This window comes from Nilaparvata lugens, chromosome 13 (genome assembly GCF_014356525.2).
Source record: "Nilaparvata lugens isolate BPH chromosome 13, ASM1435652v1, whole genome shotgun sequence".
NCBI classification, from domain to species: domain Eukaryota; kingdom Metazoa; phylum Arthropoda; class Insecta; order Hemiptera; family Delphacidae; genus Nilaparvata; species Nilaparvata lugens.
The window spans coordinates 2922036-2945598 of record NC_052516.1 but is presented as its reverse complement, the minus strand read 5'-3'; the positions used below and the strand labels follow the sequence as shown (position 1 = coordinate 2945598).

General features: G+C 33.3%; 1 protein-coding gene across 2 annotated transcripts in view; it reads left to right on the top strand.

Moving 5' to 3' along the window:
* Window positions 1-23563, top strand: part of LOC111044442 (armadillo repeat-containing protein 7) — a 37020-nt gene that overhangs the window by 7478 nt on the left and 5979 nt on the right. Inside the window, exons 1-4 of one of the 2 annotated variants that reach the window (XM_039439582.1) lie at window positions 17164-17438; window positions 17651-17818; window positions 19378-19515; window positions 20507-20737. The exons of the other annotated variant lie outside the window; for it this stretch is intronic. Coding sequence (XP_039295516.1) covers window positions 17330-17438; window positions 17651-17818; window positions 19378-19515; window positions 20507-20670 — 579 coding nt within the window. The 5' untranslated portion in view covers window positions 17164-17329 and the 3' untranslated portion in view covers window positions 20671-20737. Of the gene's footprint in view, window positions 1-17163; window positions 17439-17650; window positions 17819-19377; window positions 19516-20506; window positions 20738-23563 lie in introns of those variants that run through there. 2 annotated transcript variants of the gene reach the window in all.

Sequence of the window (23563 nt, the reverse complement as noted above, 5' to 3'; positions counted from 1 at the left end):
ATTATTCATCTTGGAAAAACAGATGATAATTTCGTCGTCAGTCGATACCAGAAGATGAGAGTGGCTGTGTGGAAGAGAGACAGAATTATTATGTTCAGCTGTTCAACTATTTGCAATCAATCAGCTTATATCACGAGAAATATCAATCTAGAAATTTTAATCGATTTGATCAAAATAATCTGATTTGTTGACATGACATTGTAGGCCTATATCATTCTAAAAATTAGATTATATCATAATTTTTTCAAGTTAATCATTATTTACAGTTTTAAGAGATTAGTAAGTGCTATTTTGTTATTAAATTTGGTTTGTAAACAATCTAAAATAGAAATTTTCTGTTTTCAAATGTATGGACTGAAAATTGGACCTGTATTCAAGTGTATGGAAAATAACCTACTTTTCAGACTACCTATTTATAGTGTATAAATCGAAATTCGGGGAAGAAACAGTTTTGGGCTGTGCCTGTTAGTCCCTCCCCAATCATTTTAAAGAATTGTGTTCTGTTCAATAAATAACGAGCGAAGCTCGGTGCCCCGATATTAGAACATTAATGAAGTTTTTTTTGGTCCAGCATAAGTTTGATCACAGATTATTCAAATAATAATTGTTTCCAATAAATTTGTTATTTGTTACTAATTCACATCACTTATTTATCTATTCTATTTCACCTAAAATGATGCTGAAACCCCATTTATTTGAGTTGAGAGTTTTGATAGCAACAGAACGTTATATCGTCTGCAAAAGAAGTTCTCCTCAACATCCAAAATCAAGAGCACATTACAAAGCTAGCTCGCCTGAGGAAGGTAACGAATCCTTTTCCTTTATCCCACTCCTTCTTCCTCTTCCTCTTCTTCTTCTTCTTCTTCTTCTTCTTCTTCTTCTTCTCCTTCCTCGTTCGTATCCCCCAGAACCGGTCTTTCAACTTTCTTTCTACCATGACCCCTTCCTTCTTCTTCTTTATCTTCTTCCTCTTCTACCTCTTCTTATACACTTCCATGACCACAAAATCTCTTCCACAAAGTTCACTCACGATTCTTTCTCTCTTACTCACTCACTCTCACTCTTTCTCTCTCTCTAATTTATCACAAACTTCATCTCGACTTGTTTCTACTCTGGAGCTTTCTCGGCTGTGTGTGAACTCCATCCTTTGTCAGTTCATTTTTCAAAACAGAGCTACATTTAGAAAGTTACTCCCAGTGATCCACTTTGGGAACAGAGATATCGTTACTGTAACCATAGAGAAATAATAAGTAGATATCCCATGGTATAGGACGTTTATGTCGCAATTTTTACTGTTATCTCAAGCCGATAGTCCACGTAGTTCTTTCCCGTGTGAAGCTGTGTGACGCTCGTAGTCTCTCATACTGTGCCGTTCATACACTCTCACCCCAACAAAACAGTAAAAATTGACAATAATCGACAGTAATCGGCTTGAGATAACAGTAAAAGTTGCGACATAAACGCCCTATACCATGGGATATTTACTTACGCTATTGTTTCTCTATGCTGTAACCTACTGGCGAATCAATGTGTGTACTGTATAATGTGTCGGAAAATATTGTTTCATAAAGAATCATGAAGTGTAAACATAACCTATTTTTGGACAATTTCTATCTAAATTTGGGAAAGGAACAGTTTTGGGCTTTAAGCCTGTTTTTCCTTTCCCAATCATTCATAGTTGAGAATTATATTGTATCTATCAATGTATTAATAAATAATAGTAAATGTGGATGTATCTTGATAGATTGTTCTAAAAATTAGCAACGTGACACCAAAAATAAGATATTTTCAACTTCTGATTTTGACACAGTGTTTGGTGAGATGTAGTGATATTTATTCGCAGTGAAAACACTAAAATGTGGTCAAATATCACAAAGTTATTCAATATCACAAAAATGTTTAGTATCACAAACAGCCAGATTCAATTTTTATGATATAGTTATGACAAAGCAAAATCTTATGATGCAGTCAATGCATACATTGACTTCTATAATACACTTTTCCATGTACAAAATCATGTAACTGACCTGCAAGCAAACTAATGTTTTATATGACAACTAAAATTTCTAAATACCTGCTAAAAATATGAATTTAGATTTTTCAAAATTGTATAGGGCATACTACAGTTAGTTGAAGCTTTTTCTCAGTAGTATCAGAGGGGATAATGATATGAAAATATTTCTATTTTCTTTGGGAGTATGTGAGGTTATTATTTCTCAACACAAAATGTTTTCTTTGTGTATTTCACGACACTGACTACTTTGATTTATAGGACAAAAGTTCCTTGTTCAGACGAAAATGTATAATGCTTTCGTTTTAAGACGTTAGTTTTAATCAAACATGTTTTGTTGACCGAGCGAAGTGAGCTCTAAGATTCAAGTCGACGGTTCAGCATTTCTCTTAATGTTTAAATGTTTGAATGTTTATATGTTGCGCATTCACGGAGAAACGCGGTAATAGATTTTCATGAAATTTGATAGGTATGTTCCTTTTTTAATTGCACGTCGACGTATATACAGTACAAAGTTTTTGGAAATGTTGCATTTCAAGGATAATATAAAAGGAAAAAGGAGCCTCCTTCATACGCCTATATTAGAGTAAAAATCAGACTATAGAATTATTCATCATAAATCAGCTGACAAGTGATACACAGATGTGTGAAGAAGCCAGTCTATTGCTGTATTTCCATAAGGTCTATAGTTCCAATCAGGTACTTGTGGATGAGAATACTGCGTGAGATCTACTGTTCACAGAACTACTTGATTTAGACTATAGAGGAACGTGATTCCAATTCTTAGTAAAGTTGCCAGTCATATTTGTTCTGCAAACTACAAGTCGTTTTTGTGTGTCTGATATTGTAGTAAACCCTTCAAAGTCAATAAATTCTAAATTCTTTTCTTGTATTATACAGTTTCAAACCGATTTAATGTTTTCATTCCACAAGTTCGTCTTGCTTGTACATGATATCGTTTTTTAACTCTTTCTACCAAATTGGTCACATTTGATTCCACTGAGAAAGAAGCTCCTCCCATCGTGACTACATCATACAACCAACCAATCACAGCACTCCTAGCGATTGACCAATAGGATGCCTTCATTTCGGAACCTTTTTTCTCTAGCTAGTTGTCTGTTTCCAAACTTTTGGTTACTCTGTGAGCCAATGGAAACACTATTTAAAAGTTTTATAGTTTATAGTTTGATAGTTTCATACTAGTTGTCATGACTATTATAATTTAAGATTAAAAAAATAACTTCTCTTGTAGGGGCTATTTTATTAAATTTAATCAAAACAATATAAAAACATGTAGTCTCATTAAATTTATCTCTTTTCTGTATAGGGCTAGTTTTATAGATGTGATTAAATATTTCAAAAAGGGTACTACGATTTTTCTTTTTCTTTCTACATGTAGTCTTTTGTTTAAAACATTGTTAAAATGTTTTTAAAAGTTTTAAAATGTTTTAAATGAAAGGGTTTAACATGTTTTATATTGTTTTTATTAATTTTAAGATTTCACTATGCATTATTTTGATACTATTTTATGTATGTTATGAACAGTTTAATGAATGAAGAATATTGATGAAATGAAATGAAATACCATAGTTTTATAGTGGATAAACTGAAGATATTTTTCAAGTTGGATTTCAAGTAAAATTTTATTACTATTAAATTTTGTAAAACTTTAAAGTGAAAAACACTCACATTCTTTGATGTGGCGACGTCCGTTTTGTGCTGGTATCGCACATTTTCAAGCCAAACAGAAAATCAATTTATTTTCTGAAATTTTATTTTCTGGCTGGTATTTTTACGTAGCTAATGGCAGGATTGGAAGTCGAACTACGTGAATAAAAAATAAATTATTGTCAAATCTTCTGATGAACTGTGTATTCATGGATTTTTTGGAGAATCTCCTAACAGTTTTTGATATATTTGTAAAATTTGATATCCAAAAATAGGATATTTTCCACCTCTGAAACAGTGTTAGGTTATCTTTTTCGGTTTATCTTTTGATAGTTTGACACCTTGTGAGACCGGACTCCCCAATTATTAATAAGGCCAATTTATTAATAACTAACAGGTAACCCGTGCCCCGCAAAGGTCTAATTGTAAACTTGACAAACTGGATCTACTGAGATCTTGAAACATTTAAAATAAGCCAATAACCAACCTCGGTAGATTAGGAATATTTTTTTATGCAAAATTTCAAGTTAAGCAGTTGAGTAGAGTGAGGTCCACGTTATAATGGCAGTGGTTAAAGATATGAGAATAGCGATGACGATTCTCTGCATTAATTAATTATATTTCTACACTGTCAAAAACATAATTGGCTTCGTTGTGGACCTAGAAAAGGATAGTACCACCGGCTTTGTCGAATGATAGACAAGGAAAGCAATTCCAAAGTTGAACAAATACTGTCATTATAACGTGGACCTGTTAAAAACTGTCAAAAACATAATTGGCATCGTTGTGGACCTAGAAAAGGATAGTACCACCGGCTTTGTCGAATGATAGACAAGGATAGCAATTCCAAAGTTGAACAAATACTGTCATTATAACGTGGACCTCACTATAGTTGAGACGTGATGATGCGTCTTTTGTGAATTTCCTATCCCGTACGTGTATAAGCCAATTCTTTCCTTTATTATATTATAGATAATCTCCATGTTTGAGAATTTAGTTCCAAAACTTATGGGTGTCCATTTTCGTTTACTAAAGTGGCATGGTATTTAAACTGTCAGAATCCTCTGTAAATAGTATCAATGATGTTACTCCAACCAGTGCTGACAATCCAATGTGAAACTCACCATGAAATGCCACTTCATGACTCCATGAACCGCTGAACCTTTCTTCTCATGAATACAGTATTTCTATCTCTTTCTTCTCACTGGAATAAAAATAATAACGTTGAAACTGGTTCCTATAGCTGACTCACATCTCTACAGTATGACGGTCCTTGATCTTGTGAACACTTCTCACAAAGTTCTCTCTTCCTCTCTCTTCAAATTTCTCTTCTCTCTTACTCCTACTCTATCTGTCTCACTCACTCTCTCTTTCAGTCTCTTACTACTCTCACACCATCGTTCTCTCTCACTCACTCTCTTACTCATACTCTCTGTAACACTCTCTCACTCACTCTCTTTCTCTATTACTCATACTTTCTCTATCACTCTCTCACTCAATCTCTTTCAGTCTTACTCGCTCTTGCACACTCACACACACTACTCACACACAATCATAATATCTTCCATATCCTTTCATCCTATCTCTTTCTAATTTTTCTCATCATCATCTGAAACTTCCATCTTTCCTCTAAAAGTTTCTCTCTTCTCTCTTTCTCCTACACACTAATTTCACCTCCTCTCTCACACTCTCTCTCAAATCCTAATCATCATCATCAGGAACTTGTCTCTCTCTTCTAATATTCTCTCTTTTTTCTCTCTCTTTCTCCTCAGGGCATTTACTTGTCTCTATATCAGTATCTTACTCTATTCTTTCTCACTCCCTCTCTCTCCACTTCTCTTTTACTCTTTCTCTGTTTGATTCTTCTCATTATCGTCATCCTTTGTTTCTTGTACTCCCTTCCTATCTATCTTTCTTTCTCTAATAATAATAATAATAATAATATCACAATATAATATTATCGTTATTAGAATTGCATTCAATCTTCTGATTAATAAGTTATCATACCTACTTTTTAAAATTTGTTGAATAATTAGCTTAACTGTCATTCAATGTAAATAAGTGTATAAGCCAGATTTATATTGTAGCTTGCATGAATGAAGAACTCCAATTGAATCATTTCTCTCTTTTCATTCTCACTCTCTCTCTCTCTCTGTTTTTAGGGTTGTTTGTGTGCATGTGTGGAGTGAATGGCAACTTGATTAGAACTTCATCTCTTCATTTCTGATAGGTTATCCTATAGGATTTATCTAGTGGAATTTGAAATTTGTTTCCAATTGTATAAATAATAAAGTTTAAAATTCTCTTTTATCACATGCAGGTATTCCCCATGGAACCATCTCACTAGAGACAAAATAATTGTAATCAGTCTTTAGTGTATCCATTCTTTTTTCAAAATAATTGAGGACATGAAAAATATGCAAAGTTTCAAAGAAAATATACTCCAAAGACAGAAACATTTTGTTGAGCAAACGGGAAAATACAAATTTCCCAATCAAAACAAACCGAACATATTTGGATTTAATAATAATACTCATGTATATGACCTAAAGTCGAACTTCTGGCACATGAACTTTGTACTAGGACTTGTGTACTAGTAACTCCGTCTACAGAGGAAGAAGGAAGTAAGAAAAAACAAAGATAACAAATGAGAAGAACAAAAGTAAAAAGAGAAATAAAAACGTAGACAAAGAGCTGAGAGTAGAGAACCATCAACATCACGAAATCTGCTGGAAATCTTTTCTCCAGCGTTCCAGCGTCATTATTACTGATGTGCCTGGAATCAGTGTACAACGTACATCAGTGTAATTACAGCACATTTATATAGTCTACCATATACTGGAGTATATACCATGTACTAGAAGATCATATACCATGTACTATAGTGAGGTCCACCTTATAATGGCAGTGTTTGATTAGCAATGGTATTGCTATCCTTGTCCATCATTCAACAAAGCGGATAGCGCTATCTCTTTCTCGCTTTGCTCTGTTGCCAGATCGTCTTTTAACAATGTAGAATTAATTTACCGAGCGAAGTGAGGTCTAAGATTCAAGTCGACGGTTTGGCATTTCTCTTAATGTTTAAATGTTTGAATGTTTATATGTTGCGCATTTACTGCGAAACGCGGTTATAGATTTTCATGAAATTTGACAGGTGTGTTCTTTTTTAATTGCGCGTCGACGTATATACAAGGTTTTTGGAAACTTTGCATTTCAAGGATAATATAAAAGGAAAAAGAAGCCTCCTTCATACGCCAATATTAGATTTAAAATCAGACTATAGAATTATTCATCATATTAAATCAGCTGACAAGTGATTACACAGATGTGTGGAGAAGCCAGTCTATTGCTGTATTTCCATAAGGTCTATAGTTTCAATCAGGTACTTGTGGATGAGAATACTGCGTGAGGTCTACTGTTCACAGAACTACTAGTCTATCATTCAACAAAACGGATAGCGCCATCTCTCTCTGTAATGCTCTGTTGCCACATTGTCTTTAACAATGTAGTGATAATTAATTAAAATATATACTAGAGTATAAATACCATGTACTATAGTGAAGTACACGTTATAATGGCCAGTGTTTGATTAGCAATAGTATTGCTATCCTTGTCTCATTCAACAAAGCGGATAGCACTATTTCTCTCTCGCTTTGCTCTGTTGCCAGATCGTCTTTTAACAATGTAGAATTGATAATTAATTAACAAAATATATACTAGAGTATATACCATGTACTATAGTGAGGTCCACGTTATAATGGCAGTGTTTGATTAGCAATGATATTGCTATCCTTGTCTATCCATTCAACAAAGCGGATAGCGCAATCTCTTTCTCGCTTTGCTCTGTTGCCAGATCGTCTTTTAACAATGTAGAATTAATAATTAATTAACAAAATATTTCATCCTTATTATGAAAATTCATTATGAAATTATTGAAAAATATAATTTATTGCCTCATAGAATATAATTGATTATTTTAAACGAGAATGAACAGTTAATATTACATCAATAAACCTGTATCAGCTACCGTCTATAGAAGGCATTGACAAGACAGTGAGGATCGGCAACATTGTTCTCCTATCTTTCTCCACTGCCATTATAACGTGGACCTCACTATAGAAGATTATATACTATATACTAGTAGTTCTGTGAACAGTAGACCTCACGCTCAGTAAGTTACATTGACCTGTTGTTATGTTTTCTCAAAAATTAATAAATAATTTATCATCAATTTAAAATGTCTAGAAAAAATTCTAAATAAACATAGAGCTTTCTGTCCTATCGTACCGTGACGTGTCCTCTCCGAATGTGAGTGTGAGCGCTGTTATCAGGTCTGGCTGCAACTGTCTACTACGTTGATGGAATATACATTTTCAACATATTCGATGTTTTTGAACGGGTAGTATTACAGTCCACTAGATAGCTGATTTATGATGAATAATAATTCTATAGTCTGATTTTCACTATAATATTGGCGTATGAAGGAGGATCCTTTTTCCTTTGATATTATCCTTGTAATGCAAAATTTCCAAAAACCTTGTATATACGTCGACGCGCAATTTAAAACGGAACATAGCTATCAAATTTCATGAGAATCTAATCTTAGTAGTCTAGAGCTCCTAAATAATTATTGGGTGGCAATAACTAAAGTAATCAAAGTAATGAATATTATACATGATATCAAAATATATACACCTTGTAATTATTTTCTAGGTAAAATTAAATTTTCTTTCAGTAAAAGGGATGATTTTTTCTTTTTTTTATGACCACTCTATACAGCTGGTCTGTTACTCTGTTCTCTGACTTGGAGACTGTCTATCATGTCTTTGTTTTTGGCTTGACAATCTATAGGCTATTGAGAAAAAATTTACTTGAAAGGTTATATTTCAAATATACTTGAAATATATATTCAAGTATTTTTTCTCAAATAGCCTATAGATTGTCAAGCCAAATACCAAAGACATGATAGACAGTCTCCAATCAGAGACAAGTAAAGACCAGCTGTATAGAGTGGTCATAAAAAAAAGAAAAAAATCATCCCTTTTACTGAAAGAAAATTTAATTTTACCTAGAAAATAATTACAAAGGTGTATATATTTTGATATCATGTATAATATTCATTACTTTCATTACTTTAGTTATTGCCACCCAATTATTTAGGAGCTCTAGACTACTAAGATTAGGTTAGAATGGTTCTGTATCCTCATTCCTCAGTACAGCTGATGATGCGTTGGTTAACTACGTGAAACCATGGTTCTGTTTTAAAGTTTTTAATAAATTTTTAGTGAAATTTGACAATATCTTTGTTTTCTTATTATGGAGAGATTTCACAACATCACCATCAATTCTACTAATTTTATCATGAGAATCTATTACCGCGTTTCACCGTAAATGCGCAACATATAAACATTCAAACATCTAAACATTAAGAGAAATGCCAAACCACCGACTTGAATCTTAGACCTCACTTCGCTCGGTCAACTAGAATATATATTATACTACCATGAGTATGAACCGTGTTCCAGAAGAATATATATATACTAACATTAGTATGTTCCATGCTTCCATGAACTAGAAGAGTATATATATACTAGAATACAATACTAATTACAGTCAATTGTGTATGTTATGTTTTTTCGAGTGAAATGCACTTGAAAACTTCTGTCAGCATTGTTCAAATGGGAAGCATATGGATGTTATTCATAAGTGATGCTGTCAGTTCGAAATGAACTGCAATGTAGTCCACACTGGACTGCTCTAGAACAAAGGAGTAGCAAAGCTTATACAATAACAAAGCTGTCTTCTCTCTCTGGCAGTTATTAAAACTTTCGCCACCCATTAATTTCTTGCAACGGCTGTAGATTTCACAAATAATTAACAAAATGATTATTACTGTGTATTGTTATCGGTTTTGTTAATGGGTACCTTGGGGAGTGTGTGAAATTATGAGAAATTTAATGAGAAGCGGATGGTTATCCAGTAGTGAATTTGTGGGATTTCGTTGAGACACTACTTCTTTGTTCAAATTTTCTAGTGGAATTGTGGCTTTCAATAGTTGACACGCTAAAGTTTAGAAAACGTAGACATAGTTCTTAGTGAGAATTTGTTTGTATTTTTGGCTTCAAAATTCATAAAATAACTTAATTAATACAATGTGCAGTGATAATTAAGTGTAATATTCAACTATAATTTGGTGTTTTAATTTTTCTAAATTTAAAATTTGCATCTCATATTTATTTTTGGACGAAAGTTGAGCTTGAACTTCTTACAGAAGAAACATAACCTATTTTTTGGACATGTAATCAAAATTTGGGAATAGAATAGTTTTGGGCCAAGCCTGTAGCTCCTTCCCAATCATATTTATATGATTTGTTATTGTATCCACGTATAAATAAATAAATAAATAGTCATACTACAGATACAAGTTGTCTGTGGACATATTTCATTATCAAATGCATGAATCATTTTCATAAATCATTCATTGGCACATCTCGTACAAAGCAAAAAATCTGGTGTGGCGCACTCACACAACTTTCCTAGCCGTTATGAAAATTGATCACCTGACGCTAGTGTTCACGCGCATCTCAAGTCTACTATTCAAAGATCTGAGCCAGCTGGTGACAGGACAACAACGCTGGAGACACACGAGGTCTGCTATCTCTTCATAGTGAACGATTTAATAGAATCAACAGTTGCCAACAGTTTGCAATTGAATAATCACATTTTTCGAATTTCAAGCTTATTTTCATTTTAGGTGAAAATGTTACTAGACATTAATTGTAGAGATTTTCATGCTCAATCTTTTCCACTTGAATTTTTTTGTTTATTTGTATCTGAAGCCTGAAATTAAGAATCTAAAATCAAACTTTTCATAGATGGGGCGGAGCTCCTGAAATTTTTACAGATATGGGACTTGTGGCAGTTGATAGAGCTTATCAATGAGTATTTTAGGTATAAATTTAATCAAAATCGTTGAAGCCGTTTTCGAGAAAATTGCGAAAAACCCAGTTTTTTACAACATTTTCGCCATTTTATAAGCCATCTTGAATTGCATTTGATCGAAATTGTTTGTGTCGGATCCTTATAGTGTAAGGTCCTTAAGTTCCAAATTTCAAGTCATTCCGTTAATTGGGAGATGAGATATCGTGTACACAGACGCACATACACTCATACACACACAAACTCACACATACAGACCAATACCCCAAAACCACTTTTTGGACTCAGGGGACCTTGAAACTTATAGAAATTTAGAAATTGGGGTACCTTTATTTTTTTCGGAAAGCAATACTTTCCTTACCTATGGTAATAGGGCAAGGAAAGTAAAAACTTAAACTAAGGGCTTCTTATACTGTCTTATACGCTTACTCCATGCATGTCTACTATGAAGTACAAAGATCTAGTTTTAGAAATTTTTGAAAATAATTATTCGTAGTCAATGTAGTGTTTCATATTAGATCCTTGTTAGAAAGTTAGTGTTATATTCATGGGTGGTAATTTAAAATCAGAGGATATCATCCGTATATATTTGAAGCAGAGTACTTTGATTTATCTTTTATACTACAGTAGTCCAACTTCAAACAACTTTATACAGTACTTAAAATCTTCAACACTTCCAAAGAATCTTCAAGCTAACAAAAGTTTCAAAGTCTACAATAGTCTAAAAACTGAATCTGACTGGTTCAATTTGGCGCCATTTCTTGAAGACGCTTGGGGCATCATCATCATCATCATCATCATCATAGTCTCTCTCTTCAGAACTGGAAGAACGTATAGAAGGAATGAAAGAAAGAAACCAGTTATTGTAACCTATAATAATAGAGAGGTCCCTCCCTCTTCAGACTTCACTCCGAGAGGGGTTTGTGGGAGTGAGAGTGCATGCTGGAATTATTTTGTGTTGGTGAAGAGAGATGGTTAGAGAGAGATAGTGTGCGAGGAGAGAATGATGGTGGTTGAGTGAGAGGTTGGAAGAGAGTTTGTGAGAGAATGGGTGAGTGAGTGTGTGTGTGTGTGTGAGACAGTGACCGATGGAATGAGAAAGAGCCAGTGAGTGAGTGTGCGAGTGAGTGAGAGAAAGAAGAAGCAGGTAGAGACAAAGGACAGGACAAAGTTGTTGGAGGGAACCAAGTTGTAGGTGAAGAAGAAGATGAAGAAGTAGAAGAAGAAGGAGATTAGATGAATACTAGTCGGAGGAGGAGTGGGAGTTGTTGGTGGGGGAGTAGAAGAAAGAAAAGGATGAAGAAGAAGAAGAATGAGAAAGAGAAGCATATATTTCTTTTCTTTCGGCTCTCTTTTTCTCTGACACACACATTCCTTCTCACTCTACTCCTCCCACTCCCTCTCATCCTCATCCTCCCACTCCTACTACTCCTCCTCCTCCTCCACGGAATCCTTAGTATTCTAAGATTACTTAGTATTTATTACTTTAGTTTATTCTTAGTATTCTAAATTACTCTAGTAATATAGAGCTCAGTATCTTGTGCTTTGTGCAATGTGCATTTTCCCCTATTATTAATAATAATGTAATAGAGCTTTAACAATTAGCAATATTCATACAAAATGAAATTTATGTAAGTGATTTACTAAAAGAGTAGCAGATAATTACAGCTACTCTAAAGTAAATAACTGGAGTATATTATTCTCTTATACTCTTTACACGTATACAAGTAGCTCTATTACGCTGTAGCTTTATTCTATATTGTATCACAAAATTGTGTGGTACAATTATAAGAGTGTACAAGATTTGTTGAAAAAATACCAAACTTTGGTTATATAGTGAGGTCCACGTTATAATGACAGTATTTGATCATCTTTGGTTTTGCTATCCTTGTCTATCATTCGACAAAGCCGGTGGTACTATCCTTTTCTAGGTCCACAACGATGCCAATTTTGTTTTTGACAGTGTAGAAATATAATTTATTAATGCAGAGAATCGGCATCGCTATTCTCCTATCTTTCTCCACTGTCATTATAACGTGAACCTCACTATAGAATCCAGAGAGAATAGAATAGACTAGAGCGGCCTTGCAGTAGCGCGGAGTGAGACAATACCCCCCAACTCCTTATGTACCTTCCTCGCCCGGCTGGTCTGGTAATCCTATGTTGCACGGGCTTCGTAAATAATTCATAACTCAAGTTCAAATTATAATATTAAAATTAAATTGACTTCTATGGCTTTGTCAAATCATGCTCTACAAGTAATGTTGTATACTATTTCATCGTAACTATAATATGTTTCAAGTTATTTAACAATTCAAAATTGTCTAGTATTTGGTGATTGCGTGCATCTCTATTCTCTTCAATGAATTTTTATGTTAGCTTTCGATGGAAAAAGTATTGGATGTACAGTAGTTTATAGTACTAGTTGAGATCTCCAATTCTATGTATGTCTACCATTAATTTTATGATCAAAGAACAGCAGATTAATGCGTTGAAGATCGGAAGTAATAATTAGCCAAGCATGAAGGCTATTAAAGGCTTTTGCCCTGTGTAAACATTCCAATATCAGTTGAATAGTGTTTGCAAATAAACATTATTCTATACTCTCTCACTTCATGTAAACATCACGTATTCATAGAAACGTTCTCATTAATAAAATTGAATCTGATTTCAATCAAAAATCGAGGTGGTTTAGTTCAGCCCTCATATGATGTAAACAGAATTTGTAAGATTTGCGAAAACATCTTCAAAATATCCTCCCTGAAGCCAAAACTACCAAGTAGCATGAGCTATTATACAAATAAACTTCTGATGCGTTCCTTGGATTTGAATATTTTCCGGACTCACCTCACTTCGATTTGCAAGAAGACAACCATAGGGACTGGTTGATTGAAACCGTAGGCAAAATCTACTTTTCAATAAGGATAAAAAAATATATTCGGAACAAAAATGAAAACATTGAAGAGCAGAAAATAAGGCAAAAACTCAAAAAACTAACTCATTTTAAGGGCAATAATATTGTTCACAAGACAAATGACTTTGAGTCATTGAATCATCAAATCAATGATTTTTGAGTGATTGAGGGTGGTTCGAATAATATTGTGTATAGTGTATAATATGTATATAGAAACTAATGGTTTAACTAAATTGTGTGAATGAAAACTTATCAAAAGTCATGACCTAGGAAGAGTACATCATTTTCTTCTGGATTATTGGATTACTGGAGAACAATTGAAAGGTAAATTTGTCATTGTATTTAAACATGCATGAATCTGAATTATACATTAATTGAAAGATCTCAATAAGTTCAATGAATTCTATTAATTAATTCTCATTTCAAACCATAAATTCTATCACAAAAGGTTATTGAAGAAAATAAAAATGCACGCGAATATCAATAATATTATAATGTTTAGATTTGTCAACAAATAACGTAGAAATCATGATAATTACGATGAAAAAATCACGGTAATCCTCGTAGAGTATGATTACACAAAGCCATCGACTTCAATTTTATTTCAATATTCTGATTTGAACTTGAGTTATGGATGATTTACGAAGCCTATTAAAAGCCTTTATGCTTGGCTAATTATTATTTCCGATCTTCAACGCATTAATCTGCTGTTCTTCTATTAAAAATTTAATGGTATCATAAAGAAAATTAAAGATCTTACTAGTACTATAAACTTTATCCAATACTTCTTCCATTAAAATCTATCATAAGAATTCATTGAAGAGAATAAAGATGCGCGCAATCACCAAATACTATACACGATTTTGATTTGTAAACAATAACTTAGAAAATATGATAGTTACAATGAAATAGTATATCACATTACTTGTAGAGCATGATTTGACAAAGCCATAGAAGTCAATTCAATTTTAATATGATGATTTGAACTTGAGTTATGAATTATTTACGAAGCCCGTGCAACATAGGGTTACCAGACCACCGGGCGAGGAAGGTCCATAAGGAGTTGGGGGGTTTGTCTCACTAGTCCGCTGTAGAACCGGTATTGGCAAGGCCACTCTATGGTTATATTCTATTCTCTCTGATAGAATCATTATCAGTGGTTATATTCAGAACAAAAGGTAGAATATAAAGTGTACTAGAATATTGTTACAGTATTAAACTTGCTAGAAGTCTATATTTCATATTATATTCTCCAACATATCGTATCAAATAATGAAATCTCAAATAATAGGAGAATAGAGCATATTATGAGGACATGTATCCATAATTCCATTGAATAAGGAAGAAGAAAGTAATTATTTTCTGTAATAATTCATTATTTATTTGGTTTATGTATAATTCTTGTGATATAAGCTAGGACATTCATCCATAATTGCAATAAATTGATTGATTGATTGATTGAGTACTTTATTTATGTAGATTACAATATATACTGGCTTATACACTTATATACAATAGCTTACAATACAGCAAAATTATAGATGAATTTACATAATATAGACTAAGAAAATAATTATTGAACTGTATATGATATGAAAAAGCAGTTTGTAATATAATAACTATAGATAATAATCATATTGTTATGCATCTACATAAATTGGCGGAGCTTTGGACATATCAATGTCCATTCTTCGGAAAGAATATTAAAAATATCCTCCCCACTAACTCTCTACCAAAAAATAAATAGAAGGGATAAGGAAGTAATAATTCTTTTCTATAATAATTCATAATTATTTATTTGTTTTATGTATTATTCCTGTGATATAAGCTGTAGTGTAGTATATTAGGTACATAAATTATGTCATTTACTATCGTTTCTTGTTCTTGTTCTTATAATATAGCGGAACAATGAAGACTGCATTCAAATGTATTTGAATGTTTGTTTGAATGAGTTGATCTTTGTTTCTTTTTTGATCCTTTATCAATACTTCGATCCTTTTTGTTCCTCTTTGTCTTCTTTCTCCGTTCCTAATCACTTCTTCATCCTCTTTATCTTTGTTCTTATCTTCCATTTTCGCTTCTTTTTGTTCCTCTGTTCCTTTTTGTTCCTCTTTGTCTTCTTCCTTTGTCTCTAATCACTTCTCCTCCTTTATCTTCTCCTTGTGAACCACTCCACTACTTTGTTCTTTTCGTCTCCCCCACCCAATAATTCTTCCATCAACGGATTCTTCACTATATTGTCTTTCTCTCCTTCTTTTTCTTCTCTTAGTTCTTGAATTGACCTTTTCTTCGCTATAGTGTCTTTCTCTCCTTCTTTTTCACTCCCTTCTCTTAGTTCTTGTATTTGTTCTCTTTTTCTATTTTCTGGCGCCTCAGCTCTTTTGATTCTACCTACCTGTCTGATGCTGGAGGGCCAAATAGGAGAATAATTCATTATTGAGATTTTGAGAAGCAGTCATGGAAAAAGAACTGACCAAGAAAATAATGTACGTTAAATTATCTTATTAACGTGTAGAGTCTGATACAGTTTGTTGGCTGTAACATAGATATTTTACAGAACGAATAGTTTATAGAAGTAATAATTATTATTATACGAAAATCCAAATTAAATGCTGTAATTCACCCCGAAGACTTTTGCTACTGCAAATATTGACAACAGGGTAAACAGCTAGATGGAAATTCTGCATTAATTTAAATCACACCATTTAATTTGGATTTTCGTTCAGTGATCATTATTGATTCATTAGCATTTGAATAATTGCAATATCTCAGTAATTTCCATCTGAATTTATAGAAGTATTAACTTCTCTCTGGCTGTAATATTCCATTCTACAGTATTGATTGATCATTGATTGTTTAAATTGAGATTGATTGAAGATTGACCACGATTTGTGTAGCTTGGAACTCACTTAGTTACAGTACAGATTATGGAAAGTTGTAAGTTACAGATTATGGAAAAAAGTTTCAAAGAATAATGATTTCTCTGTCTATAGCCTACGCTAAAGTGAAATTCATTTCAGACTGTGAGCAATGTATGAATGCTATCGTAAGTTTTTATGTTATTCAATTTTTCCAGACAAAAAGCAATATTGACTGTGAATTTGTTGTCATTTGCAACTTGAATATAATATAGATTCATCAAGAAATGCTGACAGTATTTCAAGTGAATATCCTCATAGTGGTTTAGCTTCTCACATGACAAAAGAGCTATACTCAATAATATTTCAATTACTCGCAATAAAAACTATGCATCAATGGATTTAGGAAGAAAATATCTCTACAACTCTTTAGCATTACTTAATTTCATGGATCGGAAAATAATGTAAGCCGCAATATGAATATGAAAAACGAAATTGAAGTTTGGGATTATCAAGACATTTTACTTTTTTATGAGACAAGTACTTGGCTAAACGTGGAAACTATGATTTATAATGGTAGCTTACAATATGATGATGATATTTTAAGAAAATTTAAATTACGGTATATTAATTTATAACAGCCACAATACGAGTGATTTTACGGGTACCTCTGTTTGTACTGTTTAAATTACCCCGCGACTAGTATCGAAGTCCTATCGACCTCGTAATCAATTCGATTAAAGATCGACTATCGAAGAACGTTCGTTCGATTTTCAATTTTGAGGTTATGTCTTTGCTGCATGTGTGACGGCTTGTTGTTTTAACGAATTTATTAATTTTTAGGAATAAATGCGATTGGAAAGGGAGTTCTAAAGAATCAAACTTCCTTCCAACATAGTTTTCAAACTTTATATCACGTTTTGCAAAGTTTTAGTCAGAATGTTTAGCACGTTCAAATCATTGAAGCAGAGAACCAGTAAAAATAAACCTGAACGACAGGAGTTTTTGAAGCTACTAGTCAATGAATTCAATACGACACCATCTCAAGGTAATTATCTTGATTCCAACATATTTATAATAATGTTTTAAGAAGATAATGCTCAAAATTCAGGTTGAAACTTGAACTTGAAACCATAAACATAAAGTTGCTAGGATGGATTCCAGATCAATTTTATAAACTTTGAACCATATTTGATGTTTCATCGGCTATTTAAAGTAGAATCCTTTGTTAGCTTATTCCAAACTATTTTATTTTTGCAGAAATGAAGCAACAAACTCTGGCGAACTTGGCAAACTTTGCTTATGATCCCATCAACTATGGCTACCTGAAGGAAAATTCTATTATCAATGTTTTCTTAGATACTCTAAATGATGATGACCCTGTACTAGTAAGATTTGCAGCGGCTGGACTCTGTAATATAGTTTTAGGTAAGTTAATGTTAGGTTAGGTTAACTTAGGTTAGTTTGGCTTATTTTAGATAAGGTTAGCTAATGTTAAGTTATGTTGAATATATGTTCCATAACACAATATTACATGGACTGAGTAATTGATTCATTAATTTTATAATTGTGCCGTAATTACTTTGGTGAAACTTATAGGCTCATATTATATTTGGCCACCAGTGAGTTGCCAGAGAGCAACGATTGGAGGCCGAATGTAGAGTATGATGGCACACTTATGAGACAGCAGGGTTGGCCACCGGTTTGAGTGACTCGAGTGAGACACCAGCCCGCTCACCAAAATCTGGTGGTCAAGTGTAATGAGCGCAGTTAGAAGTCTAATGCTCTCTGACTCACTTAGACACTTAGGGGCTTGAAATTGGCCTAAGAGATTGGTGACTTGAAATTGGTCCAACAGTTCGATGGCTTGAAATTGGTTTAAGAGATTGGTGGCTTGAAATTGGTCCGAGAGATTATTGGCTTGATGTAATCGGAGCCTTAGGGCCGAAACACATGAGGCGTTTTTTTTCAGACAAGTCGGTACAACAGGACACCCGATCAGAGCCAATCAGCCAATCGTTGTTAAAAAAAAGGATGAACCAAAAATTGAGTCTGAGATTGTAAATGGTGCATTTTTATATTCTCACCATTGGAGAATAGAAAAGTATAACCCTATTGTGATAGTAATAATCATTCGTTTAATTGTTTGATTTAATTTTTTTCTTAGAAGAGAATGATGGGCTCATGTGTAGAGCTTCCGTCATGTCGTACAATGCCTGAAAAAACACCTCATGTGTTTTTGCCCTGGCTAAGACACAACAATCTTAAGCCTATTTATTTAAATTTATACAACAGTCCAAATATATATTAGATAGGCTCTTAGGCCCGGTTGCACAAAATCCTGTTATTCCATCAATCATAATTAAATACCAGATGAACCAATCTGAGAATGTTTTTTTCTAAGAAGGCTTCTCTGATTGGCAATCATGGCATTTATTAGGGATCAAAAGTTAATAGACTTTTGTGCAACCGGGTTCAAGTTATGTAAATATTGAAAACATACAGTACTATAAACTAGTAATTTTTCCAAAATTATGCTGTGATAATTAACAATAAATACTGGTAATTTTTGTTTCTTGCTCAGGAGCAATAATTAGGTATGCAGTATTATAAACTATAGTGAGGTCCACGTTATAATGACAGTATTTGATTAACATTGGTGTTGCTATCCTTGTCTATCATTCAACAAAGCAGATAGCGCTATCTCTTTCTCGCTTTGCTTTGTTCCCAGATCGTATTTCAACAATATAGGAATATAATCTGGCCATGCAAAGAATCAGCAACGCTGTTCTTCTATCTTTTTCCACAGCCATTATAACGTGGACCTCACTATAGTAATCTTATGCTGTGATAATTAACAATAATTATAACCAAAATTATGCTGTGATAATTGACAATAATACTGGTGATTATTGTTTTTGAGGTATTTTCTATTGGTAATTATTTTTCCTGAGTCTAAATAATGAAATTCACCGTTTATTTTGCAGATCCTGAAACCAAAGAGTATGTTATTGCTAATGGAGGTATAGAGGCGGTTTCAAGATGTCTCAGTTCTAAGGACGAACAAACTGTTGAATCCAGTATCACTATTCTGATGTATTTAGTTACCAACGAATCTAAACCTGGTAAGGTATCTTCCAAAATATTTTTACTTTCCTTGCCCTATTACCATAGTAAGGAAAGTATTGCTTTCCAAAAAAAATTAAGGTACCCCAATCTCTAAATTTCTATACGTTTCAAGGTCCCCTGAGTCCAAAAAAGTGGTTTTTGGGTATTGGTCTGTATGGGTGTGTGTGTGTGTGTGTGTGTGTGTGTGTGTGTGTGTGTGTGTGTGTGTGTGTGTGTGTATATGAGTGTATGAGTGTATGTGCGTCTGTGTACACGATATCTCATCTCCCAATTAACGGAATGACTTGACATTTTGAAGTTAAGGTCCTTACAATATAAGGATCCGACACGAACAATTTCGATCTAATGCAATTCAAGATGGCGGATAAAATGGCAAAAATGTTGTAAAAAACAGGGTTTTTCGCGATTTTCTGGAAAACGGCTTCAACGATTTTGATCAAATTTATACCTAAAATAGTCATTAATAAGCTATATCAACTGCCACAAGTCCCATATCTGTAAAAATTTAAGGAGCTCCGCCCCATCTATGCAAAGTTTGATTCAAGATTCCCAATTATCAGGCTTCAGATACAATTTAAACAAAACAATCAAAGTGAAAAAGATTAAGCATGAAAATCTTTACAATTAATGTTTAGTAACACTTTCACCTAAAATTTAAAATAAGCACGAAATTCAAGAAAATGATATTATTTCAATTGCAAACTGTTGGCAACTGTTGATTCTATTGAATCATTCACTATTAAGAGATTGCAGACTTCGTGTGTCTCCAGCGTTATTGTCCTGTCTCCAGCTGGCTTGGAGCTTTGAATAGTAGACTTGAGATGCGCGTGAACACTAGCGTCAGGTGATCAATTTTCATAACGGCAAGGAAAGTTGTGTGAGTGCGCCACACCAGATTTTTTTGTCAATTAAAAATAGTACTAATATTCCTGAACATCCTACTTATTCTATCATCGTATTGACCTCAAATTTGTTCTCATTTTTCAGCAATTACGAGCCCACAAATAATTCAGTGCATGCTACTCTTCGCTGATAGTCCAAATCCGAGACTCTCAAATCTGGCGAAAGTTTTCTTGGAGGACTACTGTACGCCAGAACAAATAGATGCAGTAAAGAAATCTGTTCAATTCATACCGTTGCCAAATACCTGAGTAATTTAAAACAGGTCTCAAAAAATTCTGATGAAGAGTGGAGAATTTTTATCAAATAGTTGTGGAGGTAAGACCCTGTTTTCCAATGTATTTCTGCTCTGTTGGGAGGAAAAAACTCATTAGTTTTTATGGCAGTGTTCACACAAGGCCAGAATGAAAACGTGTGAATACTTCCATAAGACCTAATGCTGTTCTATTTCTGCCACCAAAGGTAATCTAATCTAGAGTATTATAAACAAAAATAAACCTATTTTGAAAAGTGAAGTAAACTAAACTTACAACTTGGTGATTAAATCAACTTGTTAAGGTAATTAGTTGAATTAATAAGGCTAATTGTTTAAAATTAATACATTCAGGGCTCCTTTCTTGTATTTAAAAATAGAATTATAGTATCCTTTAAAATTGATAGAATAATAATACAATTTGTATTCTTGTTTTATTATTTTATCAATTCTAAAGGGTACTATAATTCTATTTTATAAAAAAAGGCTTATTGTATTTTTCTAGACAATTACTCATAGATTTAAAAGTTCAATTCAAATCGTACAGTAAATCAGCAATGGCCTCTATACATCTTGATACAGCCTTATGGGAAAGGATTATATAAAATAATCAAAGGATTTTATATAATCCTTTCCCATAAGGCTGTATCAGGTTGTATAGAGCCATTGCTGATTTACTGTACGATTTGAATTGAACTTTTAAATCTGAACTTTTGAATTGAACTTTATATATATATATATATATATATATATATATATATATATATATATATAAATGATCAAAATTAGTAGAACTCATGAATGAAACCATATACTGTTTCCATGATGAATGTATTTTTCTAATAAAGTACTTACAGATCCAAGAGATTGATCTAAATCGTTCAGTAAATCAGGTATGTACTCTACAGGTGTCTGATAAGTCACTCCCTATTTTTATACAGCTAACATTTCTTTATTTACGAACCAATCTTGTTACAACCACATCTGTTAGATAGAGCACTTATGGAGGTTGTGTTTAACACCAATTTTCATTTGTTTCAGTTTAGAAATGCCCCCTCTCTTGACTGTGGAAGAACGAGTCAAAATAGCAGCTCCTTATGAGGTCTGGGGATCTGTGGTGCGAGTACAAAGGTGGTGGAGTGCTGAACGAGGGATCCAAGCAACACTGTATGCAAAAACGGTTAAAAATTGCAATTTCAAATTACTAACAACAGGGAGTGTCGCTGATGCAAGACGATCAGGAAGACCATCAACGTCAAGGACAGCAGAGAATGTTGACAGAGTTCGTGAAATGTTCATGAGGAATCCTAAGAAATCACTGCGTCAAGGATCTCGTGGTTTCCATGTTTTAAAAAACTGTGATCTTTCTCAAGAATCGTTGCAACAGAGTAACGTGAAAGACCACTTTCACGAGATCCTTGATGTAGTGATTTCTTAGGGTTCCTCATGAACATTTCTCGAACTCTGTCAACATTCACTGCTGTCCTTGACGTTAATGGTCTTCCTGATTGTCTTGCATCTGCGACACTCCCTGTTGTTAGTAATTTGTGATGGCAATTTTCAACAGTTTTGCATCCAGAGTTGCATGGATCCCTTGTTCAGCCCTCCACCACCTTTGTACTCGCACCACAGATCCCCAGATCTCATAACGAGCTGCTATTTTGGCTCGTTCCTTCACAGTCAAGAGAGGGGGTATTTCTAAACTGAAACAAATGAAAATTGGTGTTAAACACAACCTCAAGGAGTGCTCTAACTAACAAATGTAGTTCTAACAAAATTTGTTCATAAATAAAGAAATTATAGCTGTATAAAAATAGGGAGTGACTTATCAGACACTCTGTAGAGTACATACCTGATTTACTGAACGATTTAGATCATCTCTTGGATCTATGAGTACTTTATTAGAAAAATACATTCATAATGAATACAGTACATGATTTCATTCTATTAATTTTGATCATTTTATATATACATTCTTTCCCATAAAAGTGTGTATGTCATTTCGGTCTCAAAATTTATAGTTTTTTTCAGAGTTTGGAATTTCCCAACTATTTGTAATGAATTTAATTCAATTTAGAAGTATTTTTTTAATTTAAAACTGATTTTTGTGTGTTTTGAATTGAACATTGAACAGTGTAATTGAAGAATGTTGAAGTGACACATAACCTAGCAACAATTGGACTGTTGTATAAATTAGAATGGGAACCGTTTTGGGCTTATAAGCCTGTGGTACTTTTCTGTAAGTTGTGTAATTATAAATTATTAAATAAATAAATAAGGCTATATCAGGATGTATAGAGACCATTGCTGATTTAAAAAATGATAATAATTTATAAAAATAGGGAGTGACTTATCAGATACTCTGTATACATTCTTAGAGCCTTATGGGAAAGGATGTAAATATAAAACAGTCAAAATTAGCAAAACTCAAGAATCTGACCGTATATTTCTGATGAGATGTATTTTCTAATAAAGTTATCATAGGTTGATCTATGAACTTGATCCAAATCAAGGAATGAATTCTATACATCCTCATATATAAGCCTGTGGTACGTTTCTGTAAGTTGTGTCATTCTGAATGATTAAATAAATAACTAGTAGTTGTTCTGTGAACAGTAGACCTCACGTAGTATTCTCATCCACAAGTACCCAAAGACCTTAAAGTACCCAAAGACCTTGCATCTTTAAGGTCTTTGCAAGTACCTGATTGAAACTAAAGACCTTATGGAAATACAGCAATAGACTGGCTTCTCCACACATCTGTGAAATCACTTGTCAGCTGATTTATGATGAATAATTCTATAGTCTGATTTTTACTCTAATATTGGCGTATGAAGGAGGCTCCTTTTCCCTTTTATATTATCCTTGAAATGCAAAATTTCCAAAAACCT